The sequence below is a fragment of the Macrosteles quadrilineatus genome, unplaced genomic scaffold (assembly GCF_028750875.1).
Source record: "Macrosteles quadrilineatus isolate MER2022 unplaced genomic scaffold, UCM_ALF_1.0 Scaffold_2__2_contigs__length_208266976, whole genome shotgun sequence".
Taxonomy (NCBI): Eukaryota; Metazoa; Arthropoda; class Insecta; order Hemiptera; family Cicadellidae; genus Macrosteles; species Macrosteles quadrilineatus.
Genome location: NW_026542595.1, coordinates 44,559,781 through 44,581,405, shown reverse-complemented (window position 1 = coordinate 44,581,405; position 21,625 = coordinate 44,559,781). Strand labels below are relative to the sequence as shown.

General features: G+C 35.5%; 1 protein-coding gene across 1 annotated transcript in view; it reads right to left on the bottom strand.

Moving 5' to 3' along the window:
- Nucleotides 1-3,367: 3,367 nt before the first annotated feature.
- LOC128986226 (importin subunit alpha-1-like) overlaps nt 3,368-21,625 on the bottom strand; it is a 28,357-nt gene continuing 10,099 nt past the window's right edge. Inside the window, exons 3-10 of the mRNA XM_054406457.1 lie at nt 15,769-15,934; nt 11,607-11,754; nt 10,819-11,074; nt 10,281-10,419; nt 9,455-9,630; nt 8,479-8,844; nt 5,849-5,995; nt 3,368-3,794 (exon numbers count right to left, since the gene is read on the bottom strand). Of these exons, the coding sequence (XP_054262432.1) occupies nt 3,699-3,794; nt 5,849-5,995; nt 8,479-8,844; nt 9,455-9,630; nt 10,281-10,419; nt 10,819-11,074; nt 11,607-11,754; nt 15,769-15,934 (1,494 nt within the window). The 3' untranslated portion in view covers nt 3,368-3,698. The remainder of the gene's footprint in view (nt 3,795-5,848; nt 5,996-8,478; nt 8,845-9,454; nt 9,631-10,280; nt 10,420-10,818; nt 11,075-11,606; nt 11,755-15,768; nt 15,935-21,625) is intronic.

The window sequence follows — 21,625 nt, the reverse complement described above, 5'->3', positions numbered from 1 at the left end:
AAAACGTATTGTTTGAAATTTAACAGCTGAAAAGAAGTGAAATAGAAAAGGTTTTGGTTAAATCCATCAAATTGCAATTGAACACTATAGACATACCACGAACAAAACAACCTGCGCAGAAACGAAAAGATCACGTGGTTCGCGCCGGTAGGTGCGGCGTACCATTCAAACCTGTGCGGCTCGAAACGGCCCAGGGTTCTTTTGTTTCTGGTATTACTATAGTAAATACTAGTGCACTTGTGATCCCTTCCCCCTTCGGTTTCATGTATTCCTCTCAATCAGTTCAAACCTAGGAGGATTAAACATTAATGTTAAATCCTCCTAGGTTCAAACCTGAAACACCCAGATCGAAACTCGCCTGTTGTTATTTTAACATCTCCTTAATTTTTTTTTTAACTTTATTTTTCAAAAAAGAAAGATTATATTGAATTACTTTGGATTTTAAAAATGTGAACGTTTTATTTTATTAAAGATTTATGGTGATACGTAAATATTATGGTGTAGTAAAATATATTATGTTGTAGTTAAGTGTTAAATTTTAAGATTTTAAGGTGAATCGAGATGAATCTTTTTTTATAAAGGTTAAGGCGGATATCTGGTTAACAAAGCGATTTTGGAAAACATGTTATTCTTGATTTTCTGTTTATTTTGACCCAAGGAATCACTAGGTAAAATATGTCCTCACTTTTTTTAACACCCTGTATATGATGTATTCTTATTAATTTAAGTTAAAAATGTAAGCTGGTAAAGGAGTTTTATAAATACAGTAGAACCCCTCATATCCGGCCTTGGTTTTACCGGTCTTCTGTTTATCCGGCCCCTTCCAAGAAGCCAATATCAAAATTTTTTTCTTACAGCTTACAGACGTTTAGATGCAAGCACTAGTCTTTGTGACTGCTGAAGTCATAAAATAAATTGTTCTCATTATTTATCTGTTTCTTTATACATTTACTAGCTGTAACCCGCTTTGCCCCGTTTAACTTCTTAATTTTCAAGATTATCTCGTTCGCATGGCTCAATCACGTCCTGGTTGAAGTTTGTTCGCTACGCTCACTCACCTTTAGGTTGGAGCTCGTTCGCTACGCTCACTCACCTTTAGGTTGGAACTCGTTCACTACGCTCACTCACCTTTAGGTTGGAGCTCGTTCGCTACGCTCCCTCACCTTTAGGTTGGAGCTCGTTCGCTACGCTCACTCACCTTTAGGTTGGAGCTCGTTCGCTGCGCTCACTTGCCTTCAGGTTAGCTCGTTTGCTACGCTAACTCGCCTCCAGGTTGAAGTTCGTTCGCTACGCTCACTCACCTTTTGGTTGCAAATTAGCTGTTGTCATAAATGTAAAAGAAATAATAGTGCTGCACCCTGTTGGTAATCCTTGTACCTTTAATGCTATTGAACATCATAGAACAGAACCAACTTGTTTAATTGAAACAGCTGTTAATATTCAATAATTCCATTTCTCATAAGGTTAACATGGGAAACTCCAGAGCCACTGGGGCGGAGCCCGAAAGGATTTTTGAAATAAGAATATGCCTATATGTTAATCGGGAATGTGAGCTATCATCATGCCAAATTTCAGCCCAATCCGACCAGTATTTTTCGAGTTTACTTTTCCCATACACACATACAGCAACCACATCTTTTTTATAATAGTATAGAAGATAGATTGCTGAGTCACTATACTCAGTTTAGCTAGTAGGCCTAACCTCTTATCAGTTGGTTGATCATTTCGTGGTTAATACAGTACAGTACGAGTACATTAATTTTTGTATTTCAAAAATGGTTAAGAATGTTGAGTAGAAATGCGTGTACCATTTAAGTCCTAATGATCTTTAAGTACAATTTATTGTAATTTTTACCTCCATTTAATAGGTTTTGTTACCTGGAATCATAATATTTGTACATTCATTACTTAATGACTTTAACCTACAAATATTTTTTTTTCTTTTTACAAACATGTTTATTTTTATAAAAATTATCCCAGAACAGAATTAAATTATACTTTTGATTGCATATATTGATTACCTATTATTATTAGGTATGAATTGTCATTTTCATAGTAGGTTGGTTTATCCGGCCAAATTGTTATCCGGTCAGGGACTTGGTCCCGTGGTGGCCGGATATGAGGGGTTCTACTGTAGGTCTAATATGAATGTACTGGTGATTTGTATATTCATCTTGTTCTTGTCTTTAGAACTGTAACGTAAAAGTCCACTCAGTAGGCGCATCGTACGATTTAGTTTCTTTCCATGCGTTGCGAAATGCTAAATTTGCCGTCCTCTTCAACCCAAGTTATCTATTGAACCACTGATAGTAAAAAATTTAAAAAAATATATATTTTACGCATCAAAATTTTGGCAACAACTTTGCCACAGACAAAACCTCTCTAACCCAAAAAAAAAAATTCTCGCATGCTAACTTTTTCATGTTACAAATCACGATTTAAAACTATTTCACCATACATATAAATTTTTATTAATTAGATCGGTATAGTTGGAAGTATCAACAAAATAGTCATCGAGTAGGACTAACAAAGAAGCTCTGTGCCAATTTTCAAAATTTTAGTACAACCATAGATGAAGTAATATAAATGGTGTTTATTTATTCTATGGTACAACTTAAAGTACACCAAAACACGAAATTATTGAAGTCATGCGTCGAGAGGACTATCATTGTTTTTAACAGAATATACTTTTGACCTTCCGGCACTGTTGACTCAGCGAAACTGAACTTATATTTTATCGTATTTCGTTATATTAAAACAGCTGTTGCATTAGGTCAAATTCCCAATGTGTCAATCGCTTTAACATAGACTACGTTTTTAGCACGGACTGTATTATTTGACTTACTGGGATTTTTGATCTACAGACACTGTGCAAGCAAACATTGTAGTTTTTGACCTATCGGCACAAGTATAAATTATTTGACCTTCCGGCACTGTTGACTTTCTGCAACGCGTCCCATTTTTAGTCCGGACTGTATTATTTGACTTACTGGGATTTTTGATCTACAGACACTGCAAACATTGTAGTTTTTGACCTAGCGGCACAGGTATAAATTATTTGACCTTCCGGGACTGTTGACTTTCTGCAACGCGTCCCTCATTTCCCTGCCAGGCGCCGACTGGTTGGGACGTGAAATTGTAAAACTCTGTTATCTCTGTACTAATTCAATATTTTTAAACCCTCTGGAGCGATTCGGATTTTTGACGTTTCAGTTTTTTTTCATTAAGATTTTTGACTCTCTACTGTAGCTCTCCGATACTCTACTTGACAATACTAGTGGATTCTTTAGTTAACCAGTTCTGTTACCACCCAATATCTCCTGTTGAGTGTCCAAGTAGAGGAATGTAAATGAATGGATAAACAACATAATTAATACAAACGATTTTTATTAAAATTCCAGCTTATTTCTTAACGCACCCTATCAAAATATACAAATGAGATAGAGACCGGAAGGCAGTCCATAGGACTGAGATCACAATTCGAGATCGAATGCGTTTGAGCTGACAATCATAGTACACATATAAAATTATCTTAGAGACAATATCAAAATCAACAAGAATAAAAAACAATAAAAATTGATTACGCTCATAAAAAATCAAGTAGGATAATACATTTTGATGATATACCGGTAATATGGCATGTAAAATTTATTCCCTTAAATATAATGTGAGCGAGGTTCAGTCTTCAAATCATATTGCTAAAAATTGAATCCACCTTGAGGCACATTTTGTTGAGCATTAAACTCAATTCCATTTTCAGTAGTGGTAGGAGCCATGTTAGGATCCTCTTCCTCCTGAAAAGTAAAATTGATGAGTTATTTTAAAGCAAATAAAACTGTTACAGCAAACTTGAAGACTTAACTTCCACTTGCTTTTTATTGGATTTTGGGAAGATTCGTAAGAAAAGGAAATTTCCACTGATCTAAGACAAGGCCTAGTCACGGCAGCACTTAGCACGTAAGTGTCGTTCTTACTGAATGACTGGTGTCTGTATCTTGGTGACCATAGGTGTGGAACTAACATATGTAGGACTCTAACTTCTAACTCCAAATATCCGATTTGCTGACTATCCGAATCACTAAGGCCTATAGAAAGTATTTTAAAAACGACCGTATTAAAAATCGTTATTAATTTAAAAAAAGGCAGAAACCGTGATTGCACTAAAATCCTGAACATCTTACTCTGTCTTGCAGACATCATTGCCTCATTTGATGTGGCAAAATCTAGATTATCTCTTCCGGTTGTGATCGTGATATCACCGTCGTCTCCTGCGGTCATGGAAAATCATCATCCTCCGCAACAGCGGCGAAAGCATAAATTTTGCAATAGTTAAATCTTCGCAGATGCGTTCTGCGATCGCGATATTAAAAGCGGGGATTGACCCAGCCTATTTAAACCATCCAAATTTCAATTGATTTGGGTAGTTCTGCTGTACTTAATTGTGTATGTCATTTTAAGCTAATTTAAATGGCAATAAAGACTTTAGTGGTGCAAACTCTCTCTCTCTACTGCTATGATAAATTGGGAGGGTTCGTAAACCCCTACAAATAGATTTCTTCGTGAAGATACTAGTAGGCTCAACTGAATGGAAAATAGCAGGGCTGTGCGAATAGTTCGAAAAACGAATCGAATCCGAATCTTTAAAGAGATTCGATTCGGATTCGAGAACGAATCTACTGTTTCTAACTGGATTCGGATTCGATATTCGAATTTACTGGTAAGAGATCCGGGTTCGGATTCGATATTCGAATTTCTTGGAAATAGATCCGAGTTGGGATTCGATATTCAAATTTACTAGATTCTGATTGAATATAATTTTTTAGACACTAAAAAACTACTTGTGCACTCCGATTTGCTGTTGACTGGTTCATGTTAGGAACCTGACCAACTTGGTGTTAGGCTTTAGGCACATTAGTGTAGGTCGTATTTGAACCCTATCTTGGCTATCAGTAAACTTAACCTCACAGTGTTAGTTGTTACTTGTAATAGTAATGCAGACATAGGCTTGTGTGGAGGATTAACACCGAGGTGTATAATAGGCTGGGCCAATGTTTTAGACTACACAAATTGGTAGTCCATCACTTTTAGCGAGTAACTTAGGCCTAGGTGGTATGCCTAACTTATGCCCAACTTTTTAGTTTCAAAACTTCAAATAGGTAGGCCTAAATTTTATAACTTTTTTATTTGGCCCATTTAAAGAATTTTTTAAAGCAATTCCCTAAGTTATTTCAGCCCCAGAAAATGTGGTCTAAAAATGTGAAAATTGGTACTGCTGACTTTCCTCGGATTTGGATTCGACTCTGAACACGTTTAAATAATCGGATTCGATAACAGTTTTAAATTTCAGATTCGGATTCGATCCAGGTTCGATAATGGCTGTAAATTTGAGATTCGGATTCGACCCAGATTCGACTCGGGATTAATTAAAATATTCGGATTCGATAAAATCTGTACAGCTATGATTCGGATTCGAACCAAAATTTCTGGATTCGCACAGCCCTGGAAAATAGTCCAACTCACACAATGAAAAAAAAACTTTGCACAGAACATTTGTACCTACACATTATACTATCCCAGTTTGACCTATTCACTCATTTGGAAATATTTTCTTTCAGCAGTTAGGACTTTCCTGTACGCCTGCTATCCTCACTAAAAAACCTAAGCCCTTGAGCTCTGTTAGATCCTTGACCTCATCCAAATATACATATTATGCTTTACTTGTTTTAGGTTACCTAAATGTCTGTCATAATTGGAGAATTTTTATGACAGCGTGCTTACTTTTTGGCTTCTGGGAACTTAAAACGTAGGCCTACAGTGGTCCCAAGAAAAGTGTTTTTGGTTCACTTACACTAGAAAAGTAGTTGTCAATGATCTGTAGAACTTTCAGATAAATTTGTTCATTTTCATGAGTCTGCAGAGCCTCCAGCTTGTCCAACCCACCACACTCTTCTATAGCCACAGCAACAGAGGTCACTTCGTTCATCTTCTCAGCTGCCTAGAAACACAAAGAGGTTACTGATCATGCTTCGTTTTGTCAGGAAACCCAGAGTGTGGGTTGGATATGAGTGTCACTATACACTATGGACTAGGGATGGTCAAGTCTCGAAATTTCGGGAAATTTTCAGGAAATTTTAAATCTCGTTACACGAGACGAGATTTCTTTTTGGCCGAGATTTTTATCGAGACGAGAATTAAAAAAAAAAAAAAAAAAAAAAAATTAAAAACGCCTGCAGAAAGTCAATGCAATACCCGCAATACAGGAGTGTGTTGTAGTTGCGTTTCCTTTGCGAAGGCGTTCTTATTTAATTAATTCTTTAAATGTAAATATTACTTTTTATTTGAATAATATTACTTTAATAACATTTGAGAAGTTTTGTTAAGTGTAAGCAGTGTAAGGAATGTTTTATTACTGTAAAAAGTCAAAACAAGTAACTATTTTACAAAAATTAATATTGCTTTTATTTTATGATTTATTTTATTTTGGGATAAGTTGAACTCTATCCTAACTGATATCACTATGTTTCCTAATCGTAGGCATTTTTAATAAGTTAGGCGTGATTAATAAAAAAATGTTATGCTGATGTTTTTTATTAAAATATTGTAAATATTCTTGCCTATTATCATTATTTTTGTATTTAAACAGTCATCTAACAATGTTACAAAATCAGGTAAAAATTTTGAACGTGCATTTCCCGTTGTGTATGAGAAGGGAAATCCCGTCTCGATCTCGTCCCGAAATTTTATGAGAAATAAAAAATCTCGTCTCGTCTCGTCTCGAACTAAAAATCCAATCTCGTCCATCCCTACTATGGACACAGTCTAAAATTTAAATAAGGTATCAGCAAACTGAAACATTCTTTCTCTCATTAGCTTGTCAACAACTCCTATGAGTAAACGTAGGTGGTAACTATTTTATGGAGGAAATAATAAAAATTGCAATAGCTTTTCAACCATAATTTTCACAGCATTAGGGGTTGTTCCATTTTGTTTAGAGTTAAGAAAAACCATAATGTTCTAAGTTTTATTCAAAGATTTTTATACAATTTGTGAAATCCGATTTTTCTATTATTTTAAGGGCCAACGTTGTGTTCGTTACTTCATTCACTACTATTCTAGCTACCGATTGAGTGGAACAATTTGTCTGGCCATACTATTGAAAAACATTGCAAAAGAAAATTGACGCTCCTGCTAAATAGATACGATCGGAAAGTAAGTTCTGTTCCACGATTCTTCGCTGTAGTGCTGCGATCACAGTTCAGCGCAACCACGGTAGTTACTCTGTGTCAACTGTAAAGAAATGACGCCATTTTGAACTCTCTATTGTTGCCGTGCATTTCGTAGCGCTTGTTTTGTAAATGGCTGCGTTAATTGATAACACCAACAATTGTACGGCGATATAATTTCTTAATGCAAAAATGTTAAAGCAATTGACATTCACCGACAAATCAGTGAGGTTTATGGAGACAATGTAATGAGTGATTCTATAGCGAGAAGATAGGAAAGGTCAAAGAGGAACGAGATACAGTCCATGATGAGGAATGAAGTGGATGTCCACCTATGGTGAACGATGAAATGATTTAATCATGCAATATTGATGAGAAGATTAAAAGTTTACGATTAGTGCTCTTGTAATCTTGTAAGTGAATTTCTAAGTTTCACCAACAGTAATTTACAAGATCGTAACTAAATAAACTGGATTTTTGTAAACTTTGCGCACGTTGGGTGCCTAAAATCCTTTCTGAAAGGAAAAAAACACCAAATGAGCAGGGCACTTGTTCTTGTTTGGTTATGACGAGGATGGCGATACATTTTTATTGCAGATGGTCACAGGAGACAAAACTTATGTTGCTTATGTTATTACCTGAAACCAAACGTCAGTCAATGGAATGGAGGCACACTACGTCCCCGTTAAAAGTCAAAACCAAGCAAATATTGACACCTCAAAAGGTCATGTGCACTGTTTTCTGTGAGAGAAACGGCATTTTGCTCATTGAATTTTTGCCTCGAGACCAAACAATCAGTAAAGATGTTTATTGCGAGACGCTCAGGCTTTGGCTGGCACTTGTTTGACCATCCCCCGTAACAGCCCCAACCCCGTTCTGAGCAATTTTTATTTGTTTCCCTATCCAAAGTCTTTCTTAGCAGTCAGCGGTTAAAAAGCTATGAAAAGCTGATAGAACATGTTACCTAGTTGTGAACTACACACTGTGGCAGCAACATTATAAGAGGAGGATATACTCAAACTTGTGCTATGCTATGACAAATGCCTCGAAAACCATGGGAGTTGTGTTGGAAAATACTGTAAGAGTTGTAGTAAAAAAAAATGTCTTTGCTTTATCTGTGATCGTTATTATTTTATTTCATAACAACTTACTTTCCGTATGAATCACATTCTAGGAAGAAATATAAATTTAGTCAAATAAATGAGAAACAGTGAAAATAAAAGTATCAATCCAACATTGCTGGGGTGCAACTTACAGACAGTATGTTGGCAATGCCGTCCAGAGCTACGTTGATAGTCTTGGAGTCCTTGCTACTCAGTAGGTCACACATTCCAGAGAGAGTGTCCATCTGTACCAACATGGCTATTTGCTCTACAGACCCTCCACTGGTGTAGTTGGTCACAGCCCAAGCTGCCTCCTTCTGAGACTTGTAGTCCCCAGTCTTGAGTATATGGATGAGAGGTGGGATGATGCCTGCATTGATCACTTCTTGTATCTGATCCACATTGCCTGCTGTGATGTTGGACACAGTCCATGCAGCTTCCTTGACAATGTTGGGACGATTGTTCTGCAGTAACATCCCCAGGTGGTGCAGTCCCCCTCCCTGGATGATGGAGTCTGTCTGTTGGCAATACAACATGTCCAGTAAAGTTACCATAATTACAGAGAGTACTACAAACAACTAACCCAAACTGTAACTATGATTTTGGAAATAGCAGTCTTATTGTTATTTGTGTCCTATTAAATGTATTAAAGTATTAAATGTCCTCCCCTCAATGCACAGACAAGCCTAAATACAAATAAAACTAACATAAACATCTATTTCCATATCAGTTATTTTTTGTTTAACTTGAAGCACAATAGTATGTATTTTTCTTAAAATCATTCCTAAACATTTCTATGTCTATATTTTCTCTGAAAGAGTTTTTTTATTCTTTTTTTGGGTGCAACAGGGGAAAAATAATTTTGAACAAATTGGAAGTCATTAGTTTATTTGGAATCAACGATTGTAAACCAACTTTTAATGATGCAATAAATTATAACTGAAAACAACATTCAGTTTGTTGTAGATATAGAATGTACAACAAAGGAATCAACCTATGACAGTTTTTTTTTTTTAAATTGTGCAATATCAAAGTAACACACAACAACCTTGTAATTTTTTTTTTCTTATAACACATGGTTGGATACATATTTCTACAATTAGAGCAATGTTTTACACTTGTTTGTACCTGCAGGTCGTTTCCGGTGACGATATTGCCCACAGTTCGCAAGGCCGGAGTAAGCACCTTGACATCAGGGTTGGCCAGCAGTTCTACTAGCCGACCTACAATCCCTGTGTCCACCACTGCTTGAATCTTGTCATTGCTCCCATCTGTAAGGTAGGACAGAGCCCAGCATGTGTCCGCTGTGAACATGTACAAGCAACAAGTTATAACCAACTCCTCAACGAGCAGTAACTACAAGCATTGACTATTGGATACTGAAGTAGAAATCCCATCTATATGGACCAGCTGTCGCCATGGACTACAAATAGCCATGGTTAGGAAGGTGCTAGTGTCTAAAATTCTATTTTACATCTTATTTTTTGTTGCTGACCAAGTTGATAGTTCATAATAATAGTTGCTATAGCTCACAAAAATATACTTTTTCTATTAGACCTAGTTTGATTTGGGAGAAAATTGGGTATTTGACAGAAATTAGTAACTAAGATCAGTATAATCTGTCAGTGGCTTACATGAACTAGGACAATTTTGATTTTTAAAAACCGACAACAACTTAACTATGGAGATGGAATGTCTATTTGCATTAAAAGTCAAAGCTACAAGTCACAACTAAGTTATATAAAACTCAAATGGTTTACGTGTTTAAACATTATGAGAAACAAAGCCTAAAAAAATTTCCTTTTTATAATAATATAATGTAATTTTTATTTTGTACGCGCACCACACAATACCAGAGTGAGTGTATATGCAAAAGTTATCGATAGGCTAATGATTAGGTTTTGCTTTTACATTGATAATATTAATAACTATGAAAGCACAAAAGATGTGTTACCTAAAACATCAGCATCTGAGTAATGCAAGAGCTTGCTGAACGCAATGAGGCAAGGCCTGACGCTCTCAAAGCTGGGTGGTGGATTCTTGTTGCGGCACAAGTTTGATAAGGTCCAAACAATGTTGCGGAGGAATGGAAGCTGAAAACCAAATACAACGAACAATTAAGTAACTAAAGTGTTACATACCCGGAACACCAACAAAATTACTGTGAAATCACAAATGAAGCAAGCCACTACTATTTTTTATAAATAATAAAAAATAAGAGCAAAGCAATCTTTCTAACTTTTGAGTGGCAAGACCAAACTAATCAATGTAAGTTTGCATTGCTCTGCCCACTCCGGCGACAAGACACGGTCCCCCATCAGTGACGATGCTACTCAAAATGTGTTGAGTTGGCCGATTAAACATGAGACAACACACAATTAAGTGCGCTGTGAATAGTCAAACAACATTGCTTTGTCAATCAAACCATTTCCATTTCCACTTTAGAGTAGTGGTGTTTTCATTTTCAGAGGCCCAAGAATCTTCCCACTTACCGGAGTGTCAGGGTTGATGAGTGCCAGTAGAGCCTCTACAGAGTTGTTGTTGAGGACGAGGTCTCTAGCCACAGCACCGTCTCCTGCAATATTACCCAGCGCCCACACAGCTTGTTCTGCCACATGTGCAAACGGAGACTTGAGCAGAGCCACAAGTTTAGGCACAGCTCCGCCCTTGATGACAGCATTGGTCTGCTCGGATGTCCCAGATGCTACATTGGTCAAGGCCCATGCTGCCTCAAATTGTAAGTTAGGGCTGCAAGCAAAGTCATAACAATTACTCCCCTATGGGATGAACTGTGTGCTCCATGGCCTAACTGTACTCCTAAGGTAAGCTAGCTGCTATCATCTTTATTCCACAGTTCAAAATATGTTATTAGGTAAGTTAATTGTATTCCTTCTTATTAATGTGCAATTGATTGCATAAAATTAAGAAAAAATCATCAACATATGAATTTGCAAATAAAACCAACCAGTTATTGTTACAATCTACATTTTTTAGTCCTCACAGGTGTTATGTCTAATTTAAGACCTACAAACTGGAGTATTTTAGGGGTGAATTAATAAAAGGTGTTGAGTATGAATCTCATGACATCTGAGATTGATGGTTTGGAATCTCATCCTTATACCTTTACACGTCAATTTTGCTTGAGTCAAATTTTAAAACTCACACATACAATCACAGAAATATAATGTTTAAATATGGTATTTGCTATTCAGTATAACTAGGTGAAATTTAATTAAGTTTGTTTGACTAGATAATACTAAACAAAATGGCATAACCTTACTTGTTAAAGTTTGAAAGGAACTCAATACACCGTGGTACAAGACCTAATTTAATCATATCATCGATTGGAGGATTTCTTTCTCGACTTAGAGTTTTACGGGCTGCAACAGTTGCTTTCAGCTGGGCATCTTCATCAGAACTCTTCATGCCTATAATCAACAAAGATTAATAAGAGTAAAATGTTATTTTTTATACTTTTATTTGTTTGATTGATGATACAATGTTCAATATCAGTGGTAAGGTAAACCTTGATTTACATGAAACTGCAATATATAGTAGGCCTATTGATTTTCATTTTATATTAGGCATATAATATTTTAAATCACAAATTTCAAGACACTATTTCAAAACCGACCAACTGGAAGTAGGCCTACTGTATTGTGAAATACTCCCGCCGCAGCAAACATGCAGACTAAGCGAATTTCCATTTGCCTGATTGGATTTACAATGAAATATCTCCTAAAAATATCACATTTATTCCCAATCTAAATCTAAGAGGATTAAACATTAAGGAGAGGACACGCTCGAGTTTTGTTGCAGCCAGCCCGACCGCATGCCGTACCGTAGTGGGGGGGGGGGAGGCTTTGTGAACAGAAACATACATAATAACATTTTTAAGGCTAACCAAACCAGCAACCAAACACACCAACCAATTAGGACCGTTATAATGTCATATTAGAGATTTAGTTACTGAAATAGCAGTCAAGTATTTAAAAGATTTATTTAAGACTACATCACGCAAACAAAATTAAGAACTTAAATTAGAATGGCAATATTAGAAACCTAACCAAGAGGAAGAATGTATTCATGAACCATAGAGTAAATTCAAAGATGACCAGTTAATCTGTTTTTTTCTTTTCAGGATGAATGTTTTGTTTTTTGCCTTGCTAATATTGTGTTAGTATTGATTATACCATTCATAATCTGACACTCAAATCATAAAGTAATATAAGTATTTGAACATTTTTATTTCATAAAAAGAAATGAAATAAGTTTTGAAACTATAAATTAATTAATGATACTGTACCATGATACGTACGCACTGTGGCGTCAAGAGGATGCAAGAACTGAAAGATTTCACTTTTTACTCAAAGTTTATTTAAAATTTCCTAACATAAGAGCAAATATGGTAATATTTCCATATAAGCTAATATTTCCTAAATATGGCTTAATATGATGTAAAAAAATCAAAAATTGAATGGCCAAGAAAATATTTTACTTTTTATATTCGTAATTTAATTGGAACGGCTGTGAGTGTTATAAAAGTGAACACAGCTTTAAATTTTATCTTGACTTCGGCTGTTTCAAATTATTTACCTAGCACAAAAATGCCTTAAAACTAGCCTTAAAAGATAAAATGGTATTAAATATTCGAGAAAATAAATTAGGAATGCTAATTTAATATTTATTTCATCATTAAAATTGAATTTTTGATTTAAAACCTAAATTTAATAACCTTGTTTTAAAAACTGTAAAAATTAAAAAAAATTAACTTTTGTTAATACAATTATTGGTAAACATATTATTTTTATTTCGAGAAACTCTTAGGGAATAAATTGATTATGTGTATAGATACGTCATATTTATTTCAAAATCGTAATTTAAGTAATCATTATGTTCAAAGTCCAAAACAACACGTTGAACTTTGATCTTCAATAATAAATAATAGTTTTATAGAAATGATTTACACCATTCGATAGGAAATTTAATTTTTTTTTTTAGAATGCCATCGCTGAATAACACAGGTGTTTTAGTTTTGCGGCAATTTTAATTCAAAACAGCTCACGTTGCGTTTTTCCCTGTCTCTCCCATGCCTAACCAATGGAGAGACTCTTGCATAGCTGCGGCTTTTTGTCACTCTACGGCTCCGCGTGCCCCTCTAGTGTTCTGCCAAAGCTGGCTTCACCGCAACACATATATCCCTATTCGTGTGCTCTCTCCTTAATGTTTAATTCTCCTAGATCTAAATAGCATTAGTATAACGGGTAATTAGGTTTGCTGCAACAGGGAGGGTAAAAAGTGTTTTTTTTTTTATGTGAAAAGTTAATAGTTTAGTATAACATCAATGCATTTTCCAAATTTAATCAAAATATGTCCAAAAACAGTTTATTTATTCTCCGTAAGAATAAAAGGGGAATTTTAAAATTAAGATTTTTTTGGAATATTTTAAGTAGGGTAAGCATTAGGCGCATGATAACACTTCAACATACTAAATTATTAGTTTTTTAAGCTCTACAAAATAGATGTAAAAGAAATTTATAAAAAATGTTTTTAGGGCCAAAAGTGGAAAACCCCCATTTTTACCCCATAAAATCCCGTTCCTATAGTCCGATCATGCTGGTTCACGAACTCGTTTAAATAAATGTAGGTTTACACCAAATTTCATTAAAATCGGATCATTTTTGCACGAGTTATCATGCTAACAGACACACACATATATATACATGTATGTATACATTTATGTATATATATATATACCTATTTGAACGGATGAAAAAAAATGAATTTGATTGGATGGTATTTTTGGCCTCTAGGGACCTCAAAACAAAAAATTTAATCGGTCCCTGGTCCAGGTTTTACCATGAGTTGTGACGCAAAATTCTAGGGGGGGAATAAACTGGTATTCACCTAAGTCAGGCTAGGCCTACCCTAGAACCGGCCACACTCAAATTTCTTCCCCGGAGTGCTCAGAAGGAGCCGAGAAAAATCCAGGGGTCGATACGAAGTTGTCACGGCTTTGGCTGATCAATTTATTAAAATTTAATCGGAGGCTCAGAGCTCTAGAAGCGCTCAGGAAATCCTGCAGACGCCCAGTTGGAGCTATATCATCCCAGCCTTCGTTAACGTGTTGTGGAGAATTTTGCCTAACTTTTAGAATGACTCTGTATGGCCGACGAGTATTCAATCTTAAGCCAATGTGATATAAATACTCGTATTAAACTTTAAACTAATTTCTGAAGACGTGGGTAAAGAATATAAAATCGAATATAATGTAAAAAGCAATTCCTGCAGAGTCGTCGGGCCTAATTAATATACTCGAATGGAGAATTTATCGTGGGATGATTTAAAATAGATTTAACATTAATATTCGTAGCTGTTTGATTGTTCAAATCAGCTGCTCCCAAGACTTGATTCTTTCACCCGCCAAAGACGGGGTTTAGAACTAAGACGACAAGTCTCGGGGTATTAAACGACGAATTAACTAAAATAAACGTACGTAATAATTCTTTAAGCAAACGGAACAAATGTAATTTCGTAGCCAATTGATTTAAACGAGCCGAAAGGTATCCACCGCTAGTCACTGGCAGGCAGGAACTGGCGGGTTGTATGCAAGTCGGCGAAAACTAATTTAGATAAGTCGAATCGGGAATTTAAGAAAACGAAAAGGATGATAAGTTAAGCACAGTATGCGTAAGATAAAACAGAAATAACGTAAAACCTAAAAAAGGGCCTAACTAGTGTGTTAGCTAACCTTCGTAATAGGATCGTAGGGTCGTATTCGTAATTTGTGCGAGCTGGTCGGCGGTCAAACAGCGAATAATCTTGTCCGACTCAAATCATGATTTCCTCGGTCGAGGCTCAATCGCTCCGGTGGTGAGTTTGAGAACTAGCCAACAGCTGATCGGAAATTCACCTGTTGAGCCGGTCTAGTTGTCGTCTGTCGATGGTCAACAAACACCATTTCGAGGTTAAGTGATGTTGTCATCAGCGTTAAATATTCGTAAAATCGCTCGTTTTAACTTTATTATGTGAAACGAAGTGCTATTATGAATAAATATATCGTTGTGGGTGTGTTTGTGTACTTCACTGTTATTAAAAGTAGGCCTACGTTCTTTGGCCCATAGCCCAAGCTATGGCCAACACATAGGCCTAGGAGTAGGATGTTGTGGGTAAAAATCGGGTAAGTTATGGTGTTTGTTGACTAGCAATACGTTTTTACCCCCCTTAAAATTTGGTACCTCACAGAGTACTATGGTAATAGCTTATTCCCTATATTGGAAATTCGCTAAAACAAAGAACAATTCAAAATGGATTAAAGAGTCCAGAAAAAGTTGTTTTTTTTAACAAAGCTGCTCAAAGTAATTCAAATGTTTTTATTTACTTCAAAATTGGCAGGAAGAACAGAAGCTAGAAGAGTTGATTTAAAAACATTTTATCCTTACCATCAATGATTGCATCCATGCTCAGTATAGGTTGGGTGTTGGCGTTGTTTTCTTGCAAAGGACTAGCAATCTCGTCCAAACTGATATTCCTTCTTTTAAGAAGTTGATCATCTTTTCGAGCTTTGCGAAGTTCAACACTTACTTCATTACGTCTCCTCCGCATTTCCTGCACAAGTTTCAAAGCTCAATTGAGGTCTATTCTGATCTCAAAAGTCCATTCGGGCTCCGCCCCAGTGGCTCTGTAGTTCCCCATGTTGACCTTATGAGTATTCATATTTAAAAGGAATTAAATAATTCAGTCAGCTGTTATAACTATTTAAGTTGGTTCTATGATATGCAATAGCATTAAGTAGTTAGATTTACCAATGGGGAGCGGTGCAGCACTACTTTTTGGAACACTTACGTTTTGAACAGCTACTCAGTGGAGTACCGGTGCATCCCCAGCACAATTAATGTTTGGCAGGAACTTGAGAACAAAGCTAGATCACTTAAACACGTTCGCTACTGCAATAGTACGAAATTTTTCATTAACATGGACCAGCGACGCACATATGCGACGGCCGGTATCCACCCATAGACTGCCGTCGCATATATGCGATGGCTAGTCACATTCAAATAGACTGACGACCAGTGTTGGGGAAGCTACTTTTAAAATGTAGCTAGCTACAACTACTGCTACATTTCCAAAAAAGTAGCTTAGCTACAGCTACAGCTACAGTTCCGAAAAAGTAGCTAGCTACAACTACAATGAAATGTAGCTACAGCTGCAATTTTAGCTACTTTTCCAAAGACGTTAATTTTTATTCCACGCACATTAGGCAAATGTAAAATTAATACTACATTTTTATTGAACAAACATAAAAAAAATATCAGTATTGTATCTAACATTACTTGGAAAACAAATTATTCCTAGATTGTATTTAATTTGTTGGCATTATAAACATAACATTACAACAACAGAACCAAATAGTTGGATGTCCCATCATATTTAGTAATTATTTTTAAATATTGCATTATTTTTAAGCATCTTAAAATGTAATTTTCATTAAGTTCAAAGGACATACAACCAAACTATATTTTAAAAGCTAATTTTATTAATTTAATATAGATTCATTTATAGATGTTTTATATCAACAATTAAGATCAATAAAACTGCAAAAAGATTATTTAAAAATACTTTTTGTGTTACAGAGCCTAGCCTACTGAAATTGGAGTTTATTGCCTTTCTTTTAATGTTAAAAACAACATTGATATAACCATAGACTAACCAACACAAGTAGACTTCTCATCCCATTGTAAATTTTGAAGCACGTTTTTCGTGTCTAGTTCATGTACGTGACACATGGGCGCTAGTGTCGACGAAACTTTGTTTCTATTATTTTAGGGTTAATTTCTTGATTTGTGCTTTACTGTTTGGTTATATAACTAGGGGACAGGTTATTGTTTATGATTAGATCGTATTATTTGGTTAAAAGAGGTTTTAAATGGATGGCTGTAATAACGGGAAACAAATTGTTAACAAAACACGACCTCTACAGAAAACCGTACAGAACTAACAATAAAATTGTCTTCAGCTGTTCCATGAGGATGAGAAATCTACAAAGGGAGTATGTTTTATCTATGCTATAACTTTTAAAGTGATAAATTACTTATTCTACGAATAACACTTTTCAATGTCAAGAAATCGTCCTTTATTGTCATTATGCATAGGGCAAATTGTGCTTCAACCTAAGTTGGTAGAGAAAACAGTATTCAGCAACTTATCCTGAAATCGGCTTTTAATTTAAACATGATGAAATTTGTAAAGTAAAAATAACATGTAGGCCTACTTGGCTATGTAACAAGTTGGCTATAGTAGGCTTGTTCTTGCAAGGACTAAACAGATATATTCATAATAATTGAACTTGGTATTCGTCTTAAACATTATATAAAAAAAATAATTGTAAATTGGTTTGTTTGGACCGTTGGAAGCAAAATAATAAAATCTATATATATAAAAGGCAAAGCCCTCACTGACTGACTGACTGACTGACTCACTCACTCACTCATCACTAATTCTCCCACTTCCCATTACCTAGGAGGCTGAAATTTTGTACACTGATTCTTTAGGCATTAAATAGGAAAACTAAGTTGTTTTTATTCTGATCGGACCCTCGGGCTCCGCCCAAGTGGCTCTGGAGTTTCCCATGTTAACCTTATGAGTACTCATATTTAAATGGAATTAATGAATCTTAACAGCTGTTTCAATTAAACAAGTTGGTTCTGTTCTATGATGTGCAAAAGAATTAAAGTTACAAGGATTACCAACAGGGTGCAGCACTATTATTTTTTTAAATTTATGACAACAGCTAATTTGCAACCAAAAGGTGAGTGAGCGTAGCGAACGAACTTCAACCTGGAGGCGAGTTAGCGTAGCGAACGAGCTAACCTGAAGGCAAGTGAGCGCAGCGAACGAGCTCCAACCTAAAAGTGAGTGAGCGTAGCGAACAAACTTCAACCAGGACGTGATTGAGCCATGCGAACGAGCTCATCTTCAAAATTAAGAAGTTAAACGGGGCAAAGCCCGCGGGTACAGCTAGTAAATAATAAAACCATAGCCTCAGTCCTATACAAGAGCTGTTAGCAGGAGCAAACTATGCTATTTTTTCAATGTAAGTTTCATGTTATATGGAGATTTTTTCATTACAATTATCATGTAGTCTAGGCATATCTTAAATCTCATCAGGTAATTTCCTCTTTGCTAATTTAGTAAACCTTTGAAAAATCTTCGTAATCTAACCAAGGAAGGGCTTGTGATAAACCACAATCAACAGCTGAAGCAAATGTTGATAGACCAGCTTTCTCATTATTTCAAGGTGTGTTGGATTCCATTAAACCCCAAGTTGAAGCATTATCGATATAATAAAGAAACTAAATTGATTACTAATTCCCCTGTCCTGTCAATCACTTGCAAGCATTCAATTCAATAGCTTCTCTTGTCACCGGTACCGTTTAAACGTCGTCTGCATCTAGCGATTTTATTTTATCTGACAGTAATCATAGAGTAGTAAATTAAGGAAATGAGAGCCAAAAATGTGGATAACACTAATTTAATGACCTCTATGTCCACACAACGTTGTAATAGGGAATGAAACGGCTGCAACCAGCTGTTTGAAGCCAAGAAAGTAGGCGTAATTTTTTTTTTTATCTCAGTTTGAAAGAGGTTGTTGCACGTAAGGTTGAGGTTATGATAAAAATCACTATCTCAAACAAATGTTAATGTAGCGAGAAAAGTAGCTAAAATTCCGCTACAACTACTTTAAAAATGTAGCTAGCTACAGCTAAAGCTACAAAATCTTAAAAGTAGCGTAGCTACAGCTAACGCTACAAAAAAAGTAGCGCGCTACTGTAGCGTCGCTACTTGTAGCGCGCTACTTCCCAACACTGCTGACGACGCATTTTTGCGTCGGGGTTATAATGTTATTAAAATGCTTATATCTTTGTAATGGTCTATTTGAAGGCACTGAATTCCCTGCAGTGGTCTACAGACTGCACAACTGCGTCGCTTGGTCTGTGGATATGAAAATTGGTGACGCCATATGATAGTTGGAAAAACTGGTCTTAACTTTTTTGCATCACTGTATGTATGTATGCAGTATTTATGCTGCATTATCCTCTGTAGCTTTTATATATGTTCAGTTATAAACTTTTCTTGAATAATCTGTTTTTTTTTTTACTTACTTTTACCTCAAAACACTAACAAAAATGAACTGTCGCATATATGCGACATTTGGTCTATTTAAAGAAAACTATGATAAGTTTCACTATTGTCTTTGCTGTAGACCGGGCGTCGCAAATATGCAACATTACAAAAGGTTATAAAAAATACAAAAAAAACAAGAATAAATTATTTACAAACACGATTGTAGCACATTACAATGTAAATGATCACTGTTTTACAGGTTTTCTCCCGCGGTCTGTGTGTACGAAACCAAGTGACAGCCGGTCTATGTGTAAGATTCAAATGTATACCTCGGTCTGTGGCAATGACCGCGGCGTCGCATATATGCGACGCTCAGTAGCGAACGTGTTAAGGCCTGGTGAAGATGACAATGAGGCTCAACAACAAATATTTAACAAGCATTACAATATTGGCGAGAGAGTACAGTCAAGAAATTATGTAGGATCATCTCTGTGGAAATTGTGAACTGCTCCTAACAGCTGCCCCTAAGATTCGCTGATCAAACGAGAATCAGGAAATCCATCAAAAGGATGGATTTGTAAATGAGCTTTCTCTCAAATAAGTGGGGAGGAATTGTTATATATATTTAAAACTCGTATATATTTTGTACTAGCAGAGTACCCAAATCTCAAAGGGAAATCACTGAAAGTGTGTGGATTAAACTTAATAAATCCATGTTTCTTACGTGGACAACTTTTTTTTGTTTTATAAAGTTTTTTCTAGAAGTCGATTCCTTTTGACTTATTCATGAGTAAAATGTTGGGTTTACAGTAAAAAAAATCACGTTCTTAGTCGGATTTTTTCCAATGAATATTGAGCACTACCAATTGAGTTGTTGGGTAATTGAATGGAAAAATATGCTTTTAATTAGGGGTTTGCGAATAGTGATTTTTAACCTCGAGCCAAGCCGTTTTTCATTTCTTTTCGAGCTTGAGCTTTACCTTATCTCACCTGATCTAAATTATTAAGCATAATATACTAGGGGTGTGCGAGTACTCGGATCTTCGAGCTTTTTAGTCAAGTTTTTCATTATTCGGCTCGGCTCGAGGCCAGGCCCGTTTTTTACAATGTCAGCGCCCTAGGCACAACTAAATAATAGTAGCGCCCCTTTGCAATATACAGAGTGTCCTCTAAGTAAACAGCCAAACTCCGGGAAATGGTTCTATGGGTCAAAATAAAGAGAAAATCAAGAATAACATTTTTTTTTTAAATCGCTTTGTTAACCAGATATTCACCATTTTGTTTTTTTTTCACATTAACATTTTTATCCTTTAAGTTTTTCAACCGATATTTATGAAACTAGGTACTATGTTAAGGTAATACTGACCCATGTTAGAAAAAAATTCATCTTGACTCGTCATCCAATTTCATAATGGTAGCCATTTTACTTTAGTAAACATTACAGTACTAAAAAATGGCTGATTTATAAAAAGAAAAAAAAATACAAGAACACTTTTATTTGGCATTTTTAATTTCCTATCAAACGATACCAAGCTCAGAAAGATTGAATCAGAAATAGCTGAAATATTACGATTTTGAGTTATAATATGGGGTAGAAAAAACTAGGGTGCCCCATTTTACAACTAAAAATCGTAATATTTAAGCTATTCCTTATTCAATCTTTTTGAGCTTGGTATCAATTGATAGGGAATTAAAAATGCCAAATAAAAGTGTTTGTGTCATCTTTTCATAAAATCAGCCATTTTTTAGTAATTTAAGTTTAAAAAATTAAAATGGCCGCCATTTTGAAATTTTATGATGAGTCAAGATGAATTTTTTTTCTAACATTTTCTCTATTACCTTTAATACATACCCAGTTTCATAAAGATTGGTTGAAAAATAAAACTTGAGGATAAAAATGTTAATGTGCAAAAAAAATGGCAAATATCTGGTTAACGAAGCGGTTTTGTAAAAAATGTTATTCTTGTTTTTCTCTTTATACCCATAGAACCATTTACCAGAGTTTGGCTGTTTACTTACAGGACACCCATATAAAAGGGTGACCACCGTGCAGGTAATCCGGGAATTATGTGTGGATTATTTTTAACCGGGAATTATGAGGAAATGTTGTATTTCTACCTGGAATTGTCAATTTTCCGCGATCGCGCATGACAACAGTGACCTTTACATGACCGC